Source organism: Dromaius novaehollandiae, chromosome 5 (genome assembly GCF_036370855.1).
Source record: "Dromaius novaehollandiae isolate bDroNov1 chromosome 5, bDroNov1.hap1, whole genome shotgun sequence".
NCBI lineage: Eukaryota > Metazoa > Chordata > Aves > Casuariiformes > Dromaiidae > Dromaius > Dromaius novaehollandiae.
The window spans coordinates 44,251,782-44,272,810 of record NC_088102.1 but is presented as its reverse complement, the minus strand read 5'-3'; the positions used below and the strand labels follow the sequence as shown (position 1 = coordinate 44,272,810).

Sequence of the window (21,029 nt, the reverse complement as noted above, 5' to 3'; positions counted from 1 at the left end):
ATCATAGGTTGCTGTAGCCAGGAATAAAGGCTGTGACCTGGCATTAGCTAGTTGAGCTCTGCATTATCAGCTGTTTGTGGTGACTGTAAAGCCTTGTGAGCAGGCGGAGGTGGAAAAGCGCTTCTTTTGCAGCTGATGCTGTCTGTGTCTCCAGCTGCACGGAGGATACCCCTTTAGCTGGGGGAGAAGAAACAGCCACCTCACCCTTTCAGTGGCAGGTCTCGGAGCCCGCACCAACAGCTCCCACTGCTACCAGCTCCTACATAGTCAGGCTAATGCCAGCACAGGCAGGGCTCTGTGTAATGCAAACACAGTGTGGATGCCCTCCTCGGGACCACCTTGCCCTAGTATCCTTGCTGAGCATCTGACAGGTACCAGGCAAGCGCCTGGAGGAACATTGCTCAGCTCACCACTGAAAATCAGCCCAAATGCAAAAGTCCAAGTCTTAGTTTGGAGGCACCTGCACCCTTTTGAGGGGCTGGATGCATCTGCACCCTTGTGAGGGGCTGGATGCATCCTCTACTCTCTTACAGCCAGCAAAGTCTTGCAAGGCTTTAAATGTTCAACAAATATCTTTGTTTTTAACTTCAGCCTTTATACAAAAAAAACTGTTATTGTGGCAGATCACATCAATTACTTGTAGCAAATCACATCGATTTTAACAAGGAAACTGAAGCACAGGAAAAGAATTGGGGAAAAAATTCTAACTAACTGAATAAATCATATCTGGGTGTATCTGGTGGGTGTATTCAAGTCAGCTGACTTGATAACATTCAAAATAGTCTACTGATGATGCTGCCGGAATAATCTTGTAGCTATAGCAAGTATCTCTGAAAGCTCATAGAGGAGGGAAAGTCACAGAAGGATGCAGAAGAGCAAAACAGTACCTATTTTTAAAAAAGTACTCTCTGGGAGTGAGGCACCGTACAAAATTCCATAGCTAAGAGGAAACTACAACCACTGTAGGTACTTATCAGTTGCTGATAAGACATCAAAGTGATTTTGAAATCGAACAGCAATCGTTCACCTTACCACCCCAGTGGCACCTGCAGTGATTTGCAAAGAAGGGGTAGGGATTAGACCTTGGAAAGCCTTTCTAACTAGCAGAATACTTCACCACCAGAACAGGCTGCCTAGGAAGGCCTTTAAGAACAAGTCATGTGAATATCTAACCTAAAGACAGGCAGAGTATGCTCAGTCCTGCCTCAGCACAGATGGGGTGAAGAGAGGACTTCCCAAAGACCCTCCAGCCAGTGGGAGGGAACAGGCAGGATTAGGGCATGTGGGAGGGCAGCACCAGTGCCCCAACCCTGCTGTGGGACTCCCAGAGGATGCACGTCTGGATCCCAATGCAAGTCATGGAGAGGTTCACACCTCTGCTACAGAGCCATCTCTGGCCTGGCCACAAAGCTGGTGTGCTCCTGTTGTGGCTACCTCCCACCCACACAGTGCCACCCCCAGTGACAAAAAAACCCAATCCCCAGTGCCAGGCAGCTGGTCTCTGGTGGGCACCGAGGCTGGGCTCCAGGGGCTGAGGGACAAAAATGGGGAAGGAAGCCTCCAGCAGAAAAAAGAAAAAAAAAAAAGTATAAGCACAAGGAAGCAGGGGAGGCGTGGGAGCCCCTCCAAGATGCCAGAGCTGTGATTCCCTCTGATATCATGCATTCAGCTTTACCCAGCGACCTGACACCGTCCCATGGAAGGTTCCTTAGCTGACCCACATCATCTGCATCCCCTCTCCCCACCACACAGCCCAGATTGTTTCACGCCCAATTTCAAAGTGCTGCACGGAGCCTGGAGAAATGCTTCTTCTGTGCAGCCTGGCACAGTCTAAAGGCTGTTCATGGATAACAGAGGCAGGTTCAGAAGAAATTGTTTGAAAAGCTGCGTACAGTAAACAGCCTTCTTGCTGCTGTAATCTATCCTGGCTTTGCTCCCTGTCTGCTTGTGCAACTGGTTCCCCGTCTGCCCCTGGATCAACAGGTTGCTTGGCACATTGCAGCTGTGTTTTGCTGACATTTATCCCTTTGGGCAAGGCCCCCCGCTTTGGCATTTGGTCCAAATTGCCTTCTTGGGGCAGATTCTGCCAGCTGCACAGTGAATCAGGTTTTTCCCATACTACTCCATCAATTTGAGGAGTCTTTCCAGTTATACTGAAACAACAAAACTTTTTTTTCACATCTGTATCTTCACGACTGTTTCAGGCCTTGTCACACAGTCCAGAACAGGATCAGATCATGAAGGTTTAAAACAGCCATATATAGGTTCTTTCCTTTTGGGAACTTATTCTCTCACTCTCAGGTATTTCCAAGAAGGACTTTTTTTTTTTTTCCATTCCTGCATTAAATCATTTTTGCATGTCCTAGAATATGAATGAGGCGACCAGCTTTTATTAACTGCAGCCTGTCAGGAACCTTCTCGCTGAAGTCAGGGATAGTCACCCTGTACTTAAAAGACAAACTGAGGCCAAATCCAAAGCAAAGGTCTTTCACTTCTGTTGTAATGATCCGTCTTAATGCATCCGAGCTCCTTGCCAAGCCAGCCGTGATTTGCCAGCTGCCAGCCACGTCACACACCTCAGAGGGCTCCGCTCCTCCCGGGCTGAGCCGACGCTCCGCGGCGTGGTCTCATATTGCGGGGATGCAGCGCTGTGGAAGAAGAGCGTTAAATACAGCTCTGCTCTTCCATTGAATGCTCTCCTGAACTAACCCTTCGCTTCAGTCCATATTTTAATTCATCCAAGACTTTTTGTTGAGATTAAGGATTTTTTCAGCCACATTTGGGAATATTTCTCGTTCTTCCTGTGTGGTGTCATGTCCATTAGGTGCAATCTTTGGCATTTATAGAGTTCCCTGGTGCAGAAACATCAATTGAAGCCTCCTTGCAGATTGTGTGTAACACAAATAGTGTCCTCAGGCACTATTTCTGGAAAGCCGCTAAAATAGTCCATGATGAAGTCTTCATTGTTTTTCCACAACTTTAAAAAAAAGAAGCAACCCCCCCAAACCCACCTCTGTTCAGGTGTTGTCCTCTGCAATGGCAGATTGTTCCTGCCACATGATTTTGCTGCTGTGCATTTCTGCCTGCTGACCAGTTCTGCCCAGACCCACCATCTCCTGAAGGTCACTGGTCATTCCCATCCAGCAACTGCCTTCTCCAACCCTCCTTTGGGGTTCAGTCAGTCACTCCGAGGTGCTTCCCCTGGATCCTTCCCAACACTGTTCTTCTTGCTGCTGGGGGGGATACTGTATCTGCCCGTTTCATAGGAGGCTCATCTCTGGGTTGGAAGTGGGCAGCTTAGACTATCTGGTTGCTTGCAGCCTGGGCGGCTCATGACAGCACCCATACTGGAATTTCTCCCTTCCTCATCGCGCTCTGCTCTCGTGTGAGCTGTTCACATGGCAGGTCTGTCTAACCCCTCAGGGCTTGCTCTGTTGTGTGGTCTGCAGCATCTCTGCTGGGCTGCATCTTCAGTCACCATTCAATCTCCCCGTACAAAACACACTCATGGTGCTGCTAGGCCAGAGGCCAGCACACGCTAGAAACCCCCAGCCCTCTCTGGCCCCACTCGGCACCCACGCAATCCTTGCTACAGCGGGGCCCCACCAGAGTCAGTGTTACTTGCAAAGCCAGCCATGGCCTTTCTGCCATGCGGTGATTTCACCAGCAGAGACCCATGGCCACCAGGTTGACACCTGGATAAACGGCATTTCCACTCCGTGGAGGCCATCGCGCAAGCTTAAGAGGCAGCGAGAAGGGGATGTGGAAATGCAGCATGCGTGGGGGCCCTGCACGATCCGAGCGGGCCCCGAGCTCCCTGGCCCCCCCGTGCACACCCCATCTGTTGGTCCCCTGCTCTGGTGATGGTGCCATCTGTCACCGCGTTTCACGGCTTTGCATCAGCTTGCCTTTGGAGTGTTTCTGCTGGCGTACGTAACAGAATCCTGGCCTGCTTTCCCTGTCCCATGGTGCTGGAAAGCCCCCCCTTTGCAGAGGTGATGTCGCCACGTGACGTAATTAGCTCTTTCATCCCAGGGTCAGGTTTATCATTAATTTCCTAGCCTCTACATGGTGTCCAGGGCCAGCCCAAGCCGAAGAGCTCCTCCTGAGCCTGGCTGTTTTCCTGTTCTGCAACCTCTCATCTCATGGCCTTGCCGTGCTGAGCTCATTCTGCGCTGGAATTGGATTTCAAAGTGCTTTGGCTCTTGCCTTTGACATTTCAGATTGAAAAGCCCCTCTCATTGCCATTGCTGTCATCACATTCACTTCTGCTCCTCAGGCAATTTTTTTATGTCCCATATAAGCCATTTGTACATATTTTTAGTAGCCATTTTTCTACGCATGAGACTTCTTTCTTTGCTGTGTTTATGAATAGCTCACTGCTTCCCTGGAGGCAGCCTCACATCTGCCTTTAACCTGAGCAGACACTGAATGTACCCAAATATTTTTGCAAAGCAGCTTACAACAGTCATCAGGGAAGGCATGAGGCACATTGCTGGTGCCCAGGCAAACTCTCTGCCAAGGCTCAGGTCTCTGCATCACGGTGCAGAGGTGAAGAAATTCCTCAAGAAGCTGTTCAACAGAATGGTTTGGTTTTACATGGGCAAAATACTGTATTTTTCTTTATCCTCCTTCCAAGGAGCTGCTGCACTAACTGAGCTGCAGATTCCCCTCCCCACCCTGTTATTCTCCCTGCCAAACCTCAGCTAAAGGCTGACACTCTGTAAGAATAAAAAAATCTGTCTAAGAGTTGAAGTCTAGCTACATTACATGCAGCTGAGAACTAGGACGGCTAATGGAAAGTGTCAAGCAAGCTCGCCCACAGTCACTGCCTGCCTCACCTATTACAGGCTGGATTTTTCTGATGCTCTCTGCTCACTGCATGTGATCTTTCACTGCCATCCAGCACTGCTTTTGCCTTTAGCTTTTCCACAAGTGTTATCCCTCCTGCCTTCAAAGTATACACAGCCCATCAGCCGGGGCTCCCCCTAGCCCTGCTCACCTTGGCCGTGAAACACTGGCCATAACTTTCTGGAGAGGCTGAGGCTGCAGCCGCAGCAGCAGCGGTGGGTGGCAGCCCAGCTTTCCAGGAGTAACCAGCTTTCTGCCCAGGGGCTCAGGGACGGTGTCTCAAATCAGATGCTCCAGCGCGGGATCACTGAGTGCGCCAGGACACCTCGAGCTCCCAGGTGGTAGGTCCCTCTGCACCTCCCTGCCTGTAATGAGCGATTCCCAACACTACAAACTCACTTTCTAGTTTTAAATCTGTGACAAATTCCTCTGCCTTTCCCCTCTTCTCTGGATCTTTATCCACATAGCAGTTTTGCAGAGGAAATATTTTTCCCTAGGGATAAAGTGATTCTCAAACCTTTTATTTGCTTCTCCAAAGTTTTCTTCCCTTTAGCATGAAACACCCTGGAAATATCCAGGCATTCTGCATTTTGCCAAATCCAGTGTATTTCTCAGCTTATCTCCATTTTTCTGCCCCCATGACCTTCTTGGACAGTTCAAATGGCAGTCCAAAAGCCTTCTGGATCTCCACAGCATGCCTCAGGATGTTTAAAGCTGATGGGAGACCCACCTGTAGCATCCGCACAGGCTTCACAGCACCCACTTTTAATTTCATCTGCTGCCTGCTGGGTTTAGAGCTATTTCCCCAAACACGCACAGTCTGGTGGTCCACCCCCCATTTCACTGGCATGCCAGGTCTCCCACCTGGTGCACTACAGAGACGCCCGAGGACAACTTTTGTTAAAGGTGCTAGCAAACAACACATAACCACCTGGTAAATGGAGAAGGGCTATCACTGTGCCAGCCCAACTGCATTTTCAGGCCCCCAGGAGTGCGCATGGGAAGATGATCAGCGTTGTGAGTGGCAACGCAATCGTTGCGGTGGCATGGCTCGTGCCACCCTCAGTGCCGCCTTGGAAACGTTCTTGCTTTCTGGAGGTGTCCATGGGGCACTGGAGGCTTGCAGGCCACCAGGTGCAAATGAGGGAGCAAGCCCTGAACTGTGCCCAAACCCTTAGGCTCCCCCGCTGCGACGTCAGCCATCCTTGGACAAACACCCCAATCCTTTCAGCACAGCAGGGGACCAAAGGGCGCAAGCTCAGACATGATTTTTAAAGTTACCGAAGTTTAGAGAGGTCAGAAAGGGGCTCCTCTGTGCTGTGGTGAAGGACAACTGCACACTCAGGCTAAGGAGAGAGGGCTGCTGAACTGGAGATTAATGGCATGGTGGGAGAGAAAGCGCTGCTGGCCTGGGACCTGCGGTCTGGCCCAGGAGCTGCCTTCTCTGATGGTCCTGCAGGCGCACGCAGAGCAAGGCCAGAGGACGTTGCCCGTGCCGCGTCCCCCCTGCTCTGCACCCACCAGTCCGCTGTGCTTACCCGGGAGGCCAGGCTCTCCTTGCAGTGAAGGCTGATGCCACACTCGTCAGTGATTTCGGAGAGATCTTCATCCTCAAACTCCTCGAGGCTGATGTCGTGGGTGAGCCTGGAGGGAGCAGAGATGGCGTGGTCACTTACTGAGCACAGCTCACATGCGGGCCATGGCGAGCCCCAGGCACACGCACGGTGGGCAGGAGGGTGCACGGAGGCATGCTGCATGCCAGGCAGGGAGCAGCACCACCAGGGCTGGGAGAGGCTCTTCTGGTCCTTACTGGGAAGAAAGACTGGGAAGGAGGGCTCCTTCTGGAGAGGAGAGGCCCATCCCCACCACAGTGGGGCTTGGACACAATCTGAGGCTGCAGGGAGTCAGGCCTGTGCCCCAGGCAGACCCTGCCTGGCCGCAGCCAGCTGGGATGTGTGCGTGTGGGGTTGGGAGAGGACAGGGACAAATGACACAGCTAGCCCCATCCTGGGGATTAGCTCCCACTGTCCTGGAGAGGCTCTGGTGTTGTCTCAACTGGGCAGACTGCCTCCGTTCGCAGGGCTGCTGAGCCCAAACGTACCTGACGGGGCAAGGATGAGGGTTACAGGGAGGTAAAGGACCTGGTTGCCGGGCCCTTGGCAGGGCACAGCTGAACAACGAACCCGCTGGGATGGGCAACCACAGCAACAACCACCAACCTCGCGCATGCCATGAGCCTGCCTGCTGTGGCCTGACTGGTGCTGGACACTGAGCAGGCCTGTGCAGAAGGGATATCCCCTAACTCAGGTGCTAGCCCATGCCTGCAGTTAGAGGGCATCCATTTCCCTTTGTGCCAAATTTACCACCCGAGGTCACTGCAGACATCCCTGCAGCCATCAGCACTGCCAAGCCCATCTCGATGTGCCCCTGTGCTTGGCCCCAGGGGTCCCTTAGGGCTGTCAGTCCCACACACTTATTGCACCTCTTTAAAAAGTTGACAGAGATTTCCTCTTAGCAGCTTGGTATATGCTGACTACCAGGCTCCTCGAATGCTTGCTTGCTGCTTGTATTCTCCAAGGGACAGGGAGAAGCTCCTGGCTTCTGTGCATTAAAACATTTCTATTTAGTTGTACCGCAGTGCTCCTCTTCCTTATTCATTACCGCGGTGGTAAACAAAAGAGGCCAGCTTGAAAGTCGTCTGCCAACCAACCTGGCCCCCGGAGTGAGTTTTGCTGGAAAAGGCCTGAGCAAAGGGGGCGCTGCTTTGTGGGTTGCCATTTCCATTTGCTGTATTTCCCCTTGGGCTGGGAGAGGCTCAGTGTGGAAGGATAGTGCTGAACCCGGCTGGAGATGAGACCTCCGCCAGAGGAGCCATCACGACAAGTGCAGGGATAACTCGCTGCCCCTGTGCTCCCAGCACAGGGCCCTTGTGGCCAGCCCCGCGGTCCCGCAGGCCCCCCCAGCCTGAGTTGCGGGGTGAGGAGGCAGAGCGAGGGCCGGGGTTCCCAGGAGGCCAGCGCCAAGAATGAGAGGGGAAGAGGTTAGGGATCCCGATGGTGGGAAGAAAGGAGACGGATGGTTTTGGGAGCTGCACTTCTCCAGCAGAGCTCCCACGTTCACTTTGGGCATTGCTCACAGGCCTGGGGGCTTGCCCTCTGCAGTGGGGATGCACATCCCCTGGCATCCCCCCTCCAAGGCACCGAGCCAGCGCTGTGGAGGGTGGTAGCAATCCCTTGTCCAGGTCCCTGGCGTGGGGAAAGGAGAAGGCAAAGCTGGTGGGGAAAGTAACATCTTCCCTCTCCGTTCCTGAGGACCTTGCACAGTGGGTACCAGCGCCAGGGGCTTTCCCTCCTCTGCCCACAGCAGTGCCTCTGTGGGGAGAAGGCAGCTGGGAATGGCCGTGCCCGCCGTGGCAGCCCATGTGAGACGCCCCAAAGTGGGATGTCTGCACCCCGCTCTATCCTGCGGCTGTTCTTCATTTCCTCCCCTCCCGTGGGCAAGAGGCTCACAATGAGCCTTCAAAGTGCAAATCGATTTCTTCTCCCATTACATGGGTCGCTGGGGTCGGACACCGGCGGCTGCTAATGCTCATTACCTCCGTCTGCCAAGGCGCGGGAGCGCAGGCGAGGAGCTGCAGGGTCCCGACACAAGACGACTTTGCTGAGGGCCTGGCAGGAGCTTGCCAGCTCTGCAGGGCCAGCTGGGGCAGGAGGCAGCGCTCCCCGCTTCGGCATGGGGAAAAGCCAGCCCTGCCCCACACTCGCCAGATGGGGAGATGTTGCGCAGGCATCCGGCATGGCCCTGCCTGCAGACACAGGCTCACGGCAGGAGAAAGGTACACCTGGCACCAGGGCTCGGGAGACTCCTTGCAAGTCGTCCCTTTTCTCTCCCCGCTGCATTAACACTCCCATTAATGCTCCACATCAGCACCCACCCCATGGGGCTTCTCTCCTCTTGCCCTGCCAAAAACTTTGGGCTTGACTCTGTGCCAAGTTCGCTCCTGTCCTACAGGCATCGCTCACGGAGGGGGGCAACACACCCTGGGGAGAAGGGCCGCCCCCTTTTCCCCACGCGCACATCCACAAGGACAACTTCCCCCCTGCCCAAGGCCCAGCCGGTCCCCTACCATTTCTCCCACTGGTCTTCCAGCCAGCTCTCCTCTTCGGTGCTTGACTCCATTTTCAAGGCCAGCTGCATGGAGGAGGACCCCCCTCCCCTGGGAGACACGCTCTCACCGTGAGGAAGTCCCCCCCAGGCCTTGGGGTGAGGAGGAACCAGGGAGATGAAGGCCAAGCCCTGGGCCCTGGCTGCCTCTCCGGCTGCCCCAGCGCAGTCTGTGGCTGCTGGTGCCGCTCTCTGTCTCCTCACTGCGCAACCTAGGGAAGCTCATTAAAAATAGATGGAATCAGCTGTCCTGGAGGGGAAAAAAATAAAAAAATAACCTCCAGAGCTGAGCTGGTGCCAAGCCGCTGCACGCTGCCGGGGACGCTGACTCCCTCTGCCTGCCAGCCAGCCCGGCTCCTGGTGTTGGTCCAGTGCCTGGTTCCCCACCACCTGCAGCAGGGCCTGGGGGGATCTGGTTACCCTGGCACTGACAACCAGCCACCTTCTCCTGCCCTTGCAGCATCACTGGCCAAGCCCTTCCAAGTCCCTTCCCCAAGGGGGACGGCGGCATTCATTTGGCTTCTTGACACTTAGTTAGGGAAGGATTATCTCACCTACAAAAGGGACGGGCCATTTCCATCACTCGTATGGGACCAGCATCTCAGCCAGGTTCTCATCCCAAGTGGAGGGAAGCACGAGGAGCACTAACAGCTCCCACTTCATCAAGGGGCAAATCCAACTGGGAGCACTGCCCCTTCCCTGGGTGCTCCCCGCTCAACCCACACTCCTCCTATCTCAGGCAGGGCTATCCCTGGGCTTCCCCTAAGCCCTAACCCTATTAAGGGTCATTTTTTGCCTCCCCTCATCCTTTCACCCCCTCTCAGCTGCCTTCCTTCCCTGAAGCATCAGTTTGAACAGCCCTGCAGCAGTGAGGGTTGGAGCCCGCCCTGCAGGACGAGCTGAACTCCCATGGGAGAGGGGAGGCGTGCAGGGATCCAGACCCGCGGGCTGTCCCTGTGCCAGAGTCATCAACTGCCAGCAGGGAAGAGCCGCTCAGATCCTCACATCCGACTTCCCATGTGACATAGAGCATAAACCTCCGAGGAGAGGTTCCTCATCTCACCGGTAGCCAATGGAGCCAAAGTGCATCTCTCGGAAAGAGGCACCTACTGTGATTTAGAGAGGTGGGACAGAGCACCCCTCTTCCCTTCACAGCCTGTACTCACCCAGAGTCTCATGCTTAGCAGGATCTCATCCCACTGCCACACTTTTTGGCACTGCCCTCCTGCCCCACATCCCTGGCACCCATACCAAGGACTTCTTGCCTCCACCTTGCCCAGGGCGCTTGCTCGCAGTGGAAGCAGTGGGTGCATCTCCTGACCAGGCCTTCGCAGGGGACCGGTAGCCTAAAATGCAGCCAGCCAGCTATCGCTCATGACCTGCGCTCCTGATGCCCAGAGGCCTGCCTTTGCATTTGGCTGGGTTAAAGCAGGAGACATTTGAAGGAGTCCAATTTATTAAGTGATCTGGACCACTTTCTAGAATTATTCTGTCACTATTTATCGCTCCACCAATTTTTGTGCTATTGGTAAATTTCTCCTGCAATACTGTATTTATTGTCCTTCAAACCTTTGATAACAATATCCAGGGCTCCATCTTTCACATCAGATCTGCCTTGGGGGCATCTCATCTATTCAAAGTCTACTCATTTAATGGAAAAAATAAAGAAATCTCTTTCTCCACATTACTCCCGCTCTTTTCTTCTCTCACATGGCTGCTCCAGAACTACCTAGGTGGCACAAGGAGGACTCTCCATTACCCCACTGCTTCCACCTCCAAGCTGGAAACACCCCTGCCTTTCTCTGTTGCTTCACAGAGAGGTTAAAAATATCAACAAAATGAAATAGCTCTTATTCCCATCAGCTCTATCGTCGTCCATGAAAGCCTGAGCAGTAACATCCTGCCCAGCGCCTGAGCTCCCAAAGCTGGCCTCGGGTGTAAGCCTGGGCTTCACAAGGAGAGCGCGGTGCCAGGGCGGAGCTGGAGCTGACCCGCACCGCTGTGCCCACCGCTCCGAGCACCTCTCTGCGAGCGAGTGGAGGGAGTAGCCATGCAAACAGTCATCACTTCCTATTGATAACAGCAGCTTGACTCTAGTCGTACTAACGCTTCAGTTAATAAAAGGTGTTCTAATAAGCCTTGGTTGATGTGTCTCTGCCGACTCGATGCCCTACCGGGGAAAAGGGTATTTACGTGAGCTCCCCAGCGCGTCACTCCAGAGCGGGATGCCGCAGGTCTCCCTGTGCATCTCCCCACTCCTGCCGGCTCGCTGGTGCCGCGCAGCCCCGCGAGCAGCAGGAGCAGGAGGAGGAGGAGGAGCGGGAGGAGGAGGAGGAGCGGGAGGTGCGCCTAGGGAGCAGCCTGTTGCAGGAGGCGACCAGCGCCGGAGGAATCGCAGCTGCAGAGCGGCACTGGGGGAGCCCGGGCCCTCGCAGTGGCAAGGGCTGGTGGGAGTGGGGCTGGGACTGCAGGCAAGCAGGGGGAAGATGGGGCTGGGCACAGAGCTTGGCATGGGCTGGGGCATCATGGTGCCAAGGGAGCCAGGGCCACCAGAGGGGTCAGGGCTGGGGACGGCCCTCGGCATGAGGGGAGCCCCTGGCCAGGGAAGAGGTTGAGAGGCAGCATGGCCACACGGGAGCTGGCCATAGCGCTGTGGGGCCGCGACCGCGCATCTGCCCACAGATGCACAGCATATCCACCCGCAGACAGCAGCGGCTCCGGCCGCGCTGTTTAACCGCCATAGCAACTGCATCCCCCCAAGCATGCGAAGCTCTGACCCAGGGGAGAGGCAGCGAGCGCCTACGCCGGGGCCCCAATCGCCCCTCACCACTGGCCCCATGGCCCGGCTGCCACCCGGACACCTCCTCACCACAGCGCAGCACCCCTCTGCAGCCCCAGGGCAGGCGTCTATGTTGGGCCAGGACCCCCCATCTCCCTCTGCCCCCCTGCACCTGCAGAGGTGGGGGCTCGTGGCGGGAGGCAGCACTGAGCTCCCCGCTGCGCTCAGCAGGGGAAAAACACCACATTTCACTCCATTCATTTCATCGCTGGCAGGGCCGTTCCCTGGTTTATCCTTCTGTGCTGGCTGGGGGCTGGCACCGACCCCGGGAGGTCCCCCAGCCCAGTGCACAGGCAGCGGGGGTCTGGTGCAGACCACTGCCCTGCAGGCTGCTTCAGAAGTGCCACCTTCGCACAGCTCCTGGCCCCACGTCCTGCCAGCCATGCCGCCCTGCAGGCCCTCGCACCATCAGCACCGCAGGAGCCCCCGGGGAGCACAGCTAGGGTTAAATATTGCACCTTAACAAGAGCTGTTTCTGCCTTTCTGCTCACCCCACCTGTTTTCATGCAGTCCAGGTTGGAGCAGGCCCTGGCAAACGGCCGCGGGAGAGCGTTAGGCGCAGTTCAGGTTTTGTCTCCATAGCCCACTTTGGGAACCGATGCTGCCCAGGCACTGCAGGGCAGCGAGGGGCACCCGGCAGGATTCCTAAGCTGAGATTTGGCCAGGGCAACACAGCATTACGGATCTGAGACTCCAACAACCCCAGCTGTCCAGATCCTTCTCTGACACTCTGCTTGAAGGCCGGGCTGTGCAGAAGTCCTGCACCCAATATTAGTGCAAAAGAAAGTACTTTTCTGCATTTGGCTGGCCTGGGTTTTTCCCCTCCATCACAAGAGCCAGACACTTTTGTTTAAACCAAAGAGAAACCACCTCTGTCTCCCTCAGAGCAAGGCAGCACTTCTGTCTTCTGTTACAAAAAGAAGGGTAGCCCAACTCCAACGCCCAGCTCATCGCCTCTGAACAGGCTATTCAGACAGACCAAATGTATACAGCAGACAGATAAAACAGCCTGTAGTGCTGGGATTGATTTTTGCCTCAGCCTAAAGATGCTTCCTTCAACTTCCTGAAGAGATGGAGAGAGATCTTCTTCCTCCAGAGACTTCCTTCACTCTCAAGGCCCTGGCCATGGCCATGAAAATGGCTGTGGTTTCTTATAGACAGTCAGACTCCCAGAGGAGGTTGGTAGCTTTCCTGCCCTTTCGTGCAAATATCTCCCTTAGAGTTTCCTTCTCTAGAAGCTTTCCAGGTGGATGGTCTCTGCTTTTATCAGGGGACTCGGAAACAGACACATGAAGATCAGTCATTGACCCCTATGGTCCCACACCCCTGCACCCAGCCCACCCAAAGGGCAGCTCTTCTACATCAGAGCTGCACTCACTGCAGAGCTGCCAGTGCTGAGAGGCTGGCTCCCAGTTAATGCCTGTATCTTATCCTCCTGCTCAAAAGGCATGACTCGTACACCAAATATCCATAGCATACCTGACAAAAGATCAGCTGAAGCATTTTCCCTCTGACCCCACTGTTGCCAGCTTCTCCCCAGCGCTGATGGGTAGCACCAACACAAGAGACAGATTTGGCAGGCACAGGAGCAGCAGGGCTGGCCCAGTCTTCAAAGAGAGCACTTCAGGGCCCTGCACCCGGCTGGATCCCGGCCCTAGTTGTGCCAGCCCTCCCTGCGTGGCCTCTTACACACCAGCACAGTCACAGCCAGGCCACAGGACACAAGGACCCCTGGCCTAGAGAAGGAATGGAGAACACATCACAGGAAACCTTGCCTGAAGTGCTGAAAATGTTTCTCGGCAGAGCAGGGAGCTGAGAAACCATCCCCCAGAGAGAGATGCTAAGGGGTCCAGCTGGGTGAAACCCCCAATGAAGTGGCTTTTGGAGCCTTAAGGATAATGTGCAAGACAGGAGAGAAGAACTTTTTTATTCCTCTCTCCTAAAATGCTGTTGCTCTTGTTGCAGAGAGCAGCCATCTCCAGAGGTTTTCCTGCTGAAGGAGGGTTCACCTCACCATCCCTCACGTCCTATCCCTTCTCAGAAAATGCCAAACCATCACCAGTGATGGGGACCTGCCAAACCAACACTCACAGCCTCATCAGTGCTTTAGATCTTAGTCCGTCACACCCCTTGCTGGACAGGACCAAGTCCTCTCTAGATTAAAGTCAACAGACTTTCTAATGCTTGGGCCTGTGTTTTGGCATTCAGGAAACTGGAATAGTAGGCACACATACCAGAGGGGGAAAAAAGGTGAAATACCTCACCCTGGCCACAGCACACACTCTGGGAAAGTGCAGGGTTCACAAAGTGCTTTGCCTCCTGATGCAGGCTGATTCTTCACCCTGACCTGTGCTCTTAGTTGCCTGCCCCAGTGCAACGCTGTGGAGACCGGCTGTGGGAGGATGGCTCCACTTGCTGAGCTGCTATGACAAGGAGAAAGGCCTGGGAAAGTCAGGTAGCTGGCTGTGCACAACCCAAGTTGCACCAGGTAACAGATCTTGCAAACATTTCAAAAGCAGGGGCATCATCCTTGCACATCTCTCAACTGCAGCATTACTTCTGGCCTCTGCAACCCTGTGGGAGGCTCAGAGACATGACAGTCACTTTCTTCCATTTTAAAACTCTGATGCTGAGCTCAGGGCCTTGGGAAGGATCTTTCTGTCCTGCCATGACTTCCCAGCCCTCCTTGTGGCTTTGACGTCTCCCCTGATAGAGCATCAATTCCTCCCAGGGGAAGGATGCAGGCGTGCTGGGCTCCTTTTCTGAAGATCTGAGTCACAGCAAGGAGCAGCACCTTGTTCTCCCTTCCTGGCGTGTTGCTGTTTCCATGGGAGAGGGCAGGTGCCCAGGAGACAAATGTTCCACCTAGGACAGCAGTGTGTGGCAAACCTAAGACTTTTGTGGGCCTGAGGTGGAGCTCAGCTGATCAGCCCCTATCACCCAGCTCCATGGCCAAGCCCCCCTTCTCCACGGTGGACATTTCTAGAGGCAGCATTTAATTGCTCAATTTGCAGGGTTTATCGAGCCACTTTGCAATAGCTTCTAGCAGCTCTAACAGGCAGCGCTGCAATAGGAGGAGGCTGCTGAAGCCCCCAGAGCTACCCAGCAAAGGGTCTCCAGAAGCAAAAGTCTGCATAAACCTTCAGATGTAAAATGCCTAAACCTGCCATAGCTTGACTGCATCTAGCTACTTCCTTCCAGGGTCCTGTTGGTTCCCAAGCCTCAGAGGCTGGGGCCTGGCAGAGGCAGAGACAAGTTCAGCTGTGGCCTCAAGCATGGACCACCTGCTCCCCCCTCCCCCTCAAATCTCACCACATAAACCACCTGGTACTGACCCCCCCTTCTCACACGGCTCCCAAGCAACTCCACGACAGCACCCCTGGGTGCCAGAGACAAGCAGAGAGCAATGGCTGAAGATGTTAAAGCCACAAGAAGCGCTGAGCCTCCCTCCCACAGTAAGCAGAAAAACGCCAGGCACTGCTCACGCGGGCGATAGCCGAGACGCCCCTTACCCGCCAAGCACAGCCCTGTCCCAGAGCTGCTCTCCAGAGTCACCAGTGGGTCCAAAGGCCCCAGCCCCACAGGTCAGCCACTCTACCCATATCTGGCCTTGCCACGGCCATCAGGAGCCCTGGCAAGCCGCCTCGACGGGTTTCAGCGGAGAGACAGCCCCCTGCATCCCCAATCAATGGGAGTGCTCAGTATTTCCGAGTGGATCAATTCTGGCACACTCACACCTCCTCGCTTCGGGTTCCTGTTTCACAGGGATGGGAAGGGAAAGGGGAGCACCCGGGATTTCCTGGAAAGGGCTAGAAAGAGGCTTTCCTGGGGATGGAGAAAGATGAAGCATTTTCATGAGGAAGAGGTGCTTGAAGAGGAGGCAAGACAGGTAGGGCAGCCGGGAGGGCTTGGGGGACACGGGGCTAAGCAGGAGGCTGGGGGGGTCAAGGTGGTGCATGGGCTGGGGGGGCGCACCCGGGGGGACGATGCGGGTGGGGGCTGCAGCCGTGCATGCAGGGGCTGAAGCAGCAACAGGGGGAGCGGCATCCGAAGCGGCGGGGGCAGCCCATGCCCCGGGGGGGTCGTCCCGGGGGAGGTGGCCGGTACCTGAAATTGGGGGGCGAGTTGAGGTGCAGCCCCAGGAAGGGGGAGGAGGCAGGCGGGGACGCAGCTCCTTTCTCTCGCTCCGCCATTCTGTGGCTGTCTCCATGCAGGCGGAGGCAGGGAGGGAGGCAGGGAAGGAGGGAGGGAGGAAAGGAGGGAGGGAAGGAGGGAAGGAAGGAGGGGAGGGGGCTGCTGGCAGGGCCGGCGGGGAGGGGGCTGTTGGCAGGGCTGGCAGGGAGGGATTCACTTGCCGACCGGGGGGGGGGGGAGGGGGGGGCACACAGGGGGCTCCTGCCCATGGTCCCAGGCAGCAGCTGCAGGGCAGATGTGTCACAGCTGGAGGCAGCATCCTGTCGCACCCCTTCCCTGGGAAACGCGGGTCCTGCCTGCAGGGCAGATGTGCCCACAGCTGGACACAGTGCCCCCCAAGACAGATGTACCCACCAGAGGGCACAGAGGTCAGAGGCCACACCCCTGGGACAGATGTGCCCACAGCTGGAGGCAGCATCCCCAGCCCCAGCACCCCTGGGAAATGTCCAGAGCTCCTGGTGCGGGTGGTGCCCAGGGGCTTCTACCATGGGGCCTGACGCAGTGGGGCAGGCCGGGGAGCGAGAGCAGGGGAAACTGCTGGGGCAGAGCTGAGTAGCAGCACTTAAGCCCGGGGCGGGGGGGGGGGAGGACAGGCCCCAGGGGATGCCTCAGCCCTGGCTGGTCTGACACCCAGGGCCACTTCCAAGGGCTAGGGCAGTCCTGTCATCAACATCTACCCCCGAGGTCTTTCCTGGGGTGGCAGTACCTCAAGCAGGGTGCAACCCAGGGCAGCAGTGCCAGGGTTGTCCCACAGGCCCTTCTCTCAAACTAGGGGCCTCACAGGGCACACCAGCATCCCCTCTCCTCTGTGGCACATGCATGCCTGGAGACAAGGTGAGTAGCAGAGCACTAAAATCAGGCCATGCTTTCCCACCTTCATCACAGGTTTGCACCTCCTGTGTGGCTGACAACAGGTCTGGCAGCTCCAGGCCACCCCTTTGCAAACCCTGTCTTCTGCCCCCCCCATCCTCCTGAAGGCTGTGAGGGTTGTAAGCCCAGCACGGGAAACTGAAAAGGCACATTTCCACACCCACAAGGGAAAAAGCGCATCTCTAGGGCCAAGCTCTCCCCCCAGAACACAGACCTGCTCTTGCATCCAGCAAGAGTCTCTGCCAGGCAGAGCAGGTCCCATCACTGTTTCTCAAGCCACAGAAGGAACTGTCTTTGAGACAACAGTATTAATTTCTTGGCAAAGACCCAGGATATCAGCTGCTCCTCCAGAGAAGAGCAAGCAGAGCCCTCCAAGGCACAGAGCCCTGCTCTCACTTGGGAGTCTTGATCTTCTGCCAAACTCGAGAGATGTTAATCCTGGGCCAGCATGGAGTCAGGCACGTAACCACCAGATCAGCAGTCACAGGCACCCTCGGGGCAGCCTCCCGAGGGCCGCTACTTGTACCCTTCACAGCCTGGATGCACAGATCAAGCTGTCTTACATCCAGGACCTAAGAAACTCATTGACTTCCATTCAAGGAGTGGAGGAGCTTTGATGTCACTCCATCTTTAAGTACAAGCCCCAGCTACTGAAACACAATTCATCTGCAGCATGGCTGTGGGGTTTGGCTTCTGTCCCGGGGAGCAGGCAAGGCAGTCTCCTCCTCCTGCAGGCGGATCACCATGAATGCATCTCTCCTCTCTTTAGGAAGTGAAGTACACTCCGCCCACACTCAGTCCAGACACGAGGCCAGGCTAGCAGTAGACCCATTTTAGCCTTCCTAGCTGCACCAGTACCATTCACATCCATCTCCCTGTGTGCATAGTAGAGCCCATTGCCTGTGGTGAGAGCAGTAAGGTGCCTGTGCTGGGAAGCGTAGCTTCCTTCTAGACTAGCAGCACAGCAGAGGCTAAATCTAGCTTCCAAGCTATGCAGGACCTCTAGTGGCTTGTCACTGGTTGACCCAGCTGGTGGGACATAGTCATCTGGAGAGGACTACAGCCTTGCTCCTTCCTTAGCTGGGCCCACACAGCATCAGCTCCTCAGGCCTGCCACGGTACGTGGAGCATGCAGAGAGCAAGTGACCCTGTCTTACAGCTCTGTCTCCTGCGCACCCCTGGCAATCAAGGCAGGGGCTTCGGAGGGTGCTTTTTCCCTGCTATGCACACAGCAACACCACTCTCACCTCAGGCCAGGCCCTCTCCCAGCAGAAAGTCTCTTGCTGTGGTAGAAGTGGTCCACTCTCCCAGCGACTCTCCTTTGGAGGGATTATCTTCTCCCAGGGATGACTGTGCCCCCTTGCACCATGCTTCTCCTTGAGAAAGGACCATGACTGAGGTCTCTGCTTCAGCTGTCAGCAGATGAAGAAGGCTGCTGGGCCCAAGGGCCAAAGATACATGCCTTATTGAAGGCCCCAGGACATGAAATAGATTGTGACAATCCTCCTTAAGGAATCCCTGGACATTGGGAACAGACAGCTGTACCCAGCCCTGATAGTCATGCATCTCATACCAAATTAGTCCCTCAACATTGCCCCTTATTTCCTAGCAGGCTCCCTCACTAAGACAGAGCAGCATTGGCTGTGCTACCCTCCACATGGCAACTGCCGCAGCAAGCCTCATGCCCCCTGGGGCACACCATGGCTTCCCCCAAGTCCCCCTTGCTGCAGCTGCCAGCCATAGGACAAATACTTCAAGGGACAACATGAGATAGTTTTTTTCCCTCATAGTGGCCTATACTGCTGTGGAAAAGCATGCAGCACATTTGCAGCTGAGTATGATCTGGAATAGTAAAGTTATTAACAACCTTTTGTTTTTGCCTTGGATGCCCCTCTAATGCCTGTCTGCACCCAACCTCACTTACCTGGATGTTGCTGCTGATGTGACCTGCTCGCTGCCCTCAGACCCTCTGCATTGGGGAAACCCCATCCAGCTGCCCTGCGGAGCCAGGCAGGCTGCCTTATCTGCAATGGGAATGCACTGGCTGGCCAAGGTATGGGAATATGAGAATGAGCTGATCCTCCCATGTAGGTTCACTGTAAGGGGAGTAAAATAAAAACCGAAACAAAACCCCAAAGAACTGTTCCCTAGGGAAGATTGTTAGATCACACCTAACACTTGGACACTAAGTAAAACAATCTGATGCACCTGTGATGTGCAGTCAGCTCATTTGAGGCCACAGGCTTTGGCTAGGATGTCTAACTACTGAAAATTGGCGACTTGATAGAAATAGGTGTTTTAGTCATCCTGATTTTTCGTAGACCCTGTATAACCCCTCCATGTTCCCAGCAACACATGTGTACATGTCCTGCAAAGTACAGACTCTATACTTCTGCCCTAACCTACACCTCTGCCCACAAAGAATGTTGTCTTTTCTTTCAAATTGTCTGATTAACCACCAGATTCAGTTCAGAGCACTTGTTTTTAGCCTGAGAAACGGTTATGTGCTGAGAGAGGACTGTCTGCTTCTCTCCCACAGTTAAACCATCTGGTCTAATACAAGGTATTCCCTCTCTCCCTCAATGTAGTTATTGTACCAAATCAGCAGCCTACTCCTTCCTTCCTTCTCAGTGCTCCAGATCCCCCCTCTGCCCCAGTGAGGAGTGTGTGGTGTGTGCGCGCATACTCCCAGCTATGTCTTGGTGGAAAAGAGAGATGAGAGAAGAGAATTTCCATAACCACCAGCACTTGGAGCACACAATCACTCAGCCTCTACCAGAAATCCAAGCCGCAGCTCCTGAACTGACCTCCGCAGGTCCAAGTTACTTTACTACCCACTGAGCAGCTTTTGAACTACTGAGTTTGTTGTATTGGCTCTTCGTCTTCCAATGCACACGCTGCAGTTTTCAAAAGGGGTTTGTCATTTACAAGGTACTTTAAGAATTGAAATAGTATTTCCTCAAGCCCATGAGGCCCTTGCTCGTGGAGACAGTGAAGAACAATTCAGCACTAGCATAAACATTGACCATAGCCTCACTCAGTTAACCAGTGTTCTGTATGCACTGCACTCGTCGTAGACAGTCCTGTCCTTTTATCACCAACGCCTCTTTGAAACAACCTAATTTGCATCTTCCAAAAGTCTTTTCACTCTCAAACATTCCCAACCACTTAGCCTCTGAATTTTAAATGCTTATAGATACAAAGATGTTTTAGAATTGCATCTTGTCATTGTCTGGATTGTTTGTAATAATTGCATAGCTGGTGTTCAGACTGGTACTAACTGAACATAACTAAGGGCTAAGGGTCTAGCACTTCTGTTCTAGATCAGCCCTACTGCCAAACCTGGAGGAAATGTGCAGCCACTTGCATTTCAGTTTGTTTGCTAAAAGTTTGCTGGTTACTGAGAAAATAATATACCTCATGTCATTCTCCAAAGATAAAAAGTTTCAGGAACCAGGTCTACAAAGGAGCACTGAGGAAAATGGCATAATGCAGAAACAGAAGATCGCTTCAACTGTGTCCTAGCTAGTTACTAGGCTGCTTGAGATGGTGTATTTAGTATCACTTCATGGCTTAGCTGAAGAGTTGCAAGAGAAAACAGAAGGCCCATTTATATCAATGTTCACAGCTGTGTCACATTTCTCTGCTCCAGTGTTGACCCTCTCAGTGAAAAGAGGTCTCCATACCAGCCCATGGAACATCCTCTGCAAGGGAGTCCTAAGGGCCACTACTCTCTCAGCATCAAAAACAAGCTGCTTTCTCCTCCCACATAAGAATTTCACCCTTTGGGGATGCCTGTACCAGGTCGGACCAGATAACCTTCCAGCCCTGTATCCCTCAGCCACAGAAAATAGCTGTTATCTCAGAAAACATTAAAAACCTCAAAGGGGCATGCATTTGATGATGCATCCTTTGTATATCTCAGCCTCCAGCAATCCTCTGCTCCTTCCTGAAACAAAGATTGTATTTTTGCTAATGGTTATTAATGGCTTTTTCTTTCCCCATGAACCTGTCAAGCCTTTTGAATCCAGGAAAACTGTTCATACCCACAATATATTAAGAGCCTGACACAAAAAAGTCCATGTAGAGGAAGCTGCAGACATGCTATACT

The 21,029-nt window shown here is 54.3% G+C and overlaps 1 protein-coding gene and 1 long non-coding RNA gene across 3 annotated transcripts in view; one reads left to right on the top strand and one right to left on the bottom strand.

The window, feature by feature from the left end:
• The window catches only part of MAPK8IP1 (mitogen-activated protein kinase 8 interacting protein 1), a 29,313-nt gene extending 13,226 nt beyond the window's left edge, over positions 1 to 16,087 (bottom strand). Inside the window, exons 1-2 of one of the 2 annotated variants that reach the window (XM_026107531.2) lie at positions 15,962 to 16,087; positions 6,390 to 6,495 (exon numbers count right to left, since the gene is read on the bottom strand). In XM_026107531.2, the coding sequence (XP_025963316.1) occupies positions 6,390 to 6,495; positions 15,962 to 16,047 (192 nt within the window). In that variant the 5' untranslated portion in view covers positions 16,048 to 16,087. Of the gene's footprint in view, positions 1 to 6,389; positions 6,496 to 8,977; positions 9,101 to 15,961 lie in introns of those variants that run through there. The other variant, XM_064512635.1, reaches the window with a different exon arrangement.
• A 2,315-nt stretch (positions 16,088 to 18,402) lies between these two features.
• Positions 18,403 to 20,842, top strand: LOC135328492 (uncharacterized). The gene is made up of 2 exons (XR_010389417.1): positions 18,403 to 18,971; positions 20,571 to 20,842. It is a non-coding gene; the product is annotated as an uncharacterized LOC135328492 (long non-coding RNA).
• Positions 20,843 to 21,029: the final 187 nt, after the last annotated feature.